This window comes from Mus caroli, chromosome 9 (assembly GCF_900094665.2).
Source record: "Mus caroli chromosome 9, CAROLI_EIJ_v1.1, whole genome shotgun sequence".
In the NCBI taxonomy this organism is placed as follows: Eukaryota; Metazoa; Chordata; class Mammalia; order Rodentia; family Muridae; genus Mus; species Mus caroli.
Genome location: NC_034578.1, coordinates 83,052,689 through 83,058,072, shown reverse-complemented (window position 1 = coordinate 83,058,072; position 5,384 = coordinate 83,052,689). Strand labels below are relative to the sequence as shown.

Below are 5,384 nucleotides of genomic sequence, written 5' to 3'. Positions count from 1 at the left end.
CAATGTTCCTCCCTGTCACGTGCGTGCTTCTCCACCCCAACAGCTTCTCTAGGGCTCCACTCAGATAGTTCTGCTTCAAGAAAACAGTCACTGATTCCCAGCTAGGCCAAGTCACCCTCCTACTCTTCATCCTGCATTTCTACCCCCAATTTGTTCCTANACTAATAACTATACAGATAAACTCAACTGGAATTCAATGTGTAGCCACATGTTTAATGTGTCTCTTAGCTTGAAGGAAAGGGGTGAAAAGTGCAGAGACTGTAGTTCCTAAAAGCTACTGGATGAACCAAGTTGTTTCTATGTTCAAAGACAGAAAACTGAAGTTCAGGGAGGTTAGAATCAACTTGCCTAAGGTTGCAGCAGGAAAGCTAAGTAGCTCCCAAGGGCATGGCGAGGGCGATTTCCAGTGACCACAGCTTTACTATGCACAGCACAGCTTTTCATAGGATAGTGTCACAGTCAAGAAGCTAGCAACTCGACTTATTTGCTTATCAAATTTTATTATCAAATTTAGGCTTATTTCCTTTCTCTTTTGAAAGACTATTCACCATCTAAAATGATGTGCTTTTTTAAAAAAAAGACTTATTCAGATAATAAAACCATCATTAGCTTATTCCTATAAAATTATTTTGTATTAATACAAAGGACGACACTAAGGTAATAAAATTTAATCTATAAATCTAATTAAAACTTGCATACATGCACAATAGTTATGGTTTAGGCTACATTATGTGGCTATATAATTAATTACTTTATGATAAATTTCTTTCTAAAAATAGAAAGGGCCTTTTGGGCATTTCAGTAGACACTCAACACAATATTATAAAAAGTACCAAGTACCATGGGGCCAAACTAGGCTCATAACTGTTAAANGTAGCAGCTCTTCACATACATTTCAGAAAAAGTGGAATATACAAAATAGCTTCAGCTTGAAAATATTATCAGTTTTCCTATGTCCAAGATTTTACCATTGTATGTGAGGGGAAAAAAATCCATGCTGGCAGCGTGAAAGAGGAAGAGAGGATGAATGGAAAGNTGGATGGGTATGGGAGGATAGTCGAGGCTAACAAGTCAGTATCCTTTAGACCAGTTTACTTAATTGTGCTGCATTTAGTTGAACACTGTCACATTTATCTTACCTAGTGATCATCAATAAAGGCCTTCAGATAAATATGTAAATTTTCACAAATTGANCATGTTACTGAAAAAAATGGTAAGTGTATCATGTANAACTCCCATAAATCTTATTCAGCTGCAACATTAATTAAATGCCTTTTAGTTTTATTTCTAAGAAAACTTTGGAGCACAATGTAAGGAAAACAACAAACTTTCCTACACATGGTAGAGACAGAATATATTATCCGTACTTCATAGGCTGGAAGGCGNTAGTACAATGCTTTCNGTTTACNTAGTCTAACCCAAGTATACTTACACTTAGTAAAAGNTCCTAGTTTCATTGCATTACCAGGGACACATGTGTATAGTATGAGAAAACCGTTTCAGGGTTAGCAGCCAGTGGGAAAGGTTGTATATACCTCCTCAAGCTTTATTTTACAGGGAAGAAAAATAGGTTATCTAAAGAAAAGAGGCAATTATACAGCCACACAATTATAAATTAAAGAACTTGATTCCCTAGGATTTTTCAAATATTTATATTTACATAGTGCCAATGTGACTATATTTAATGCAATTAACATGTAATTGAAATGAATATCTTTGCTCATACTTTACTAGATCTATTGTTTTTATTTTGACAGTTATTACTATGCACATATGTTTGTGTGAGTGTGTATGTGGCGGTCACAGCACAATGCTCTTGAGTCATTTCTTCCTTTTACCCTGTAGATCCTGAGGATTTAACTCAGGCACCAGGCAAAGGCTTTTATTCACTGAGTTATCTTCTGGCTCTTACTAGATAAGATATTTTAATATAAGTCTGAAAAGAATTAAATCACTGATTTTTCTATAAGAGCTGCATTGGTATTAAAGCATGTCAATGGTACAAGACGTTCCAACTANATATTACAAGGNTGTGTAGATATGTGTTTATGTATAAAAAGTTTAATTTTACTAAGGTTTAAAGAGAATACTGAGCATATGGGTACTTGGAAATAAAAAAAGGTTCTAAATTTCAAGAAAATCACACTAAATTTTTGGTGTAATGAAAGAATCAAAAAAATTTATACGTAAGCCTCTTAAACAAACAGGTAATGCCTATATGTTTATTGGATAATTACAATGTAGCTAATGTGGCTTAGGCACTTACGTTTCAAAATTAAAAAACCAATAACATAGCTATTATTAAACCAAGCATGTTTTAAACAATGGATATGACTGTAAATTTTCATATACAAATGTTATAAAACCAATACAGATCAAGAATTTTTGATAAAAATTGGATAGTTGTATAAAGATGTTCTAAAAGTAAAATGTTCAGTATATTTTGAAGACAGTGCAAAAAGTGCAGGATCACACTCATTTTCCTGACATCAATTTTATATAATAAAATGATAATACATGTGTTATATTGGGCTAAGTAAAACAATGTCACATATTCCTTTTAGTGTGACAATTGGCAAACTTTAAATTTCTAAAATTTCTATGTATTTTACTTCTACTGCAAATTACTAACATAGACAGTCAAACTATACAATGACCACAACCACTTTGATCTTAGAAAAATTCACTGATACTCAAATGACTTAACTCAAAAATGTTTTACCNTGAAAAAATGAACTCCAACTGAAATTACCTTTTTGTCTTCCCATTCTTTGACTGTACTGCTCTGCCCACTTGGAAACTGTACCACACCTCCAGTGCCAGCAGATAACAGTGGGGGCTGAACCTTGCTAAGGATCTTCGAGCAGAGCCTTAAAGAATCCGTGAGCTCAGATAAGCGCAATGTCTGGAGATGGCTTGTCAAGGCAGAAATCATTCTAAGCAGCAACTGGGGCAGGTGTTCTGTCTGGATTTCAATATAAGTCTCCTGAAAATAAAAGAAAGTTGGAAATATTAATGTATAATACAAAAGTCATAGTGATTTTATTCTAATCTATACAAGGCTGTATTTTTGCTCATGTTTTACAGGTATCATGCTTTTAACTAGAAGAGTTCACTGGCATTTTATTACTGATGACTTATAAAATCCCTCTTCCTAGGTCTGTAGAGCGAGCTCAGTGTATAGAATGCTTGCTGTGCAAGCATAAGAGCTGAGTTCNGATCCCTGGCACCCACAATAAAGCCAGGTGAGNGGTGCACATCTGAGATCGCAGTGCCAGGGGACAGGGAGACAGGCAGATTCCTGAACGGCAACCATCAACCACTTTAATCTAACTGGNAAGCTTAAGGGGCCCTGCCTCAAAAAGTAAGGTGGAGAGTGATAATGCTNATCTCCTGCCTCTACAGGCATAGATACGGGGAAACACATCATCACACACCCCCTCCCCCAACCCACCAATTCTCAATCCAAGTACATCAAGCATTTATAACTGAATACCCCAGTTTTATGTGCTATGTTATTGAGATTCTAATGGAAGTGAATAAAATCAGTCAATATAAACAGGCTGAATGCCATACCTGACACAGCACCCTCATACTTCTAGTAGGCTTCAAAATGAGAAAGCAAAGAGTTGAGGAGAGAAAACACAAGGGAAAACATTTCCAACAGTCTCGAGTAACAGAAAGCATTGTTAGCAAGTACAAATGCAGCATTAGATTCCACCCAGGAAACATCAGATTTTACAGCATGCAGGTAGGAAGTAGATTCTATGTTTTCTATATAGACATGCTAAGAAGACAAAAACATTTAGAAAATGTTACGGAAAAAAGCTATACCAAAGAAAACACTTTTCGTTTTAGAGATGGAATTTATCTGTAGATGAGATTTGTGTTCATCATGAAATATAAACTATGCTCTTAAAATTCTTTGTTTTTCTTTTTACCAAGATAGTCTTACCAAGGAGACTATATCCAACAAAAAATCCACCAGTAAGCAGAAATTAGTCAGTTGTAACTCAGANNAATCACTACTGTCTCCAGGTCCAACCTGAAGTCTGGCATGCAGTGTTCTCCTAGAAAGGAAAAAAAATTGACTTTATCAACCACAGTATCATATTAGCTTTGGATATTANTACACTGTATTAAGTGAAGCGTTTAACCTACCGACAACATTCTTCAAACCAGCGTGCAATGTAATCCCACATATAATAAGGNTCGAAGGAATTAAAAAGAAGATTTGCAGTTTTAATCAGTTCGGCTGTTTTCTTATTTTCCCTTAATTTACTAAAAAGGAAAAGAAACCAAATAAGTAGAAATATTAATGTATTTTTCAGAGTCGAGTGCAGCATTATTAGGGCAGCCCACATTACTACACAGCTCCTAGAACACTGCCTGATTGGAGGTAGACTGCAATGGTGACATAATCTAGTCCCACTCTGTTATGTTATATAGAACAACTTTTCAGAACATGAGTTTGCATAATTCACAAGAATGATAATCAGAATTTGTTTAACATCCTCTCTGCAGAGTAACCCACAAGAGACCAGGAAAGGCAGGTTCCCTCTGCCTCTTTTGAGACATGCTGCTGTCATGTTTAAGACAGTTACACTTGAGAATCTCCTGCCTATGCCTCCCATGGCCAGATGCTGGGATCACTACAACTCTGAGTCATGATACCCAGCTGGCTTGGGGACTCTCTTAAGTGTGCAGTTGTCAATTTGGTATCAAGACTTTTTGTTTCTGTTGGCACATATACACTGAACTGTGATGTGCTTTCAGTAGCCTTCCTGCTATGTAATCTTGCTGACTTTTCTATGCTAGTTAGGATTTTCTTTCAAAGGGTAAATAATGACCAGTTTTTGACTTGTCAAATGATAAAATTTAGCTTGAAAACCAATAAGGTCTCGGGTGTGCAGCTAAGTGGTAGACTCTCCAGGTCCCATCTGAGCAACAGCAGGAAAAAAGGAAGTGTGAAGCAGAGTTACTGTAAACTGCTCAGTACAGAGACTCTCAGGAACAAGTGACAGTATTTCAATGGTTACCTTTTAGACTATTTCTTACCTATTTTTCTCCTGTCCTTTCTATAACTAGAGTGGCTGTATTATATACTGTCAGGGAGGAACAAAAAGAACTAATATACTCCCTAGGATAATACAAATTCTCAAGTATAGAGTACAACTTTTCTAACAAAAAAGTGAGAAATATATCATCAGAAATCATATAGATATGTTTTATATACATATAAAAGTATGCTTTAGGTAAGTTAAGGGTACTACCCAATTACCACCAAAGAGTCAATAATGAAAGGCAGAATCAGAGCCAGGCATGGTGGGGCACATCTTTAATCCCAGCACTTGGGAGGCAGAGGCAGGTGGATTTCTGAGTTC

The 5,384-nt window shown here is 36.1% G+C and overlaps 1 protein-coding gene across 1 annotated transcript in view; it reads right to left on the bottom strand.

The window, feature by feature from the left end:
• The window catches only part of Dop1a (DOP1 leucine zipper like protein A), a 72,207-nt gene that overhangs the window by 41,511 nt on the left and 25,312 nt on the right, over positions 1-5,384 (bottom strand). Inside the window, exons 11-13 of the mRNA XM_021171895.2 lie at positions 4,162-4,281; positions 3,956-4,070; positions 2,753-2,986 (exon numbers count right to left, since the gene is read on the bottom strand). Of these exons, the coding sequence (XP_021027554.1) occupies positions 2,753-2,986; positions 3,956-4,070; positions 4,162-4,281 (469 nt within the window). The remainder of the gene's footprint in view (positions 1-2,752; positions 2,987-3,955; positions 4,071-4,161; positions 4,282-5,384) is intronic.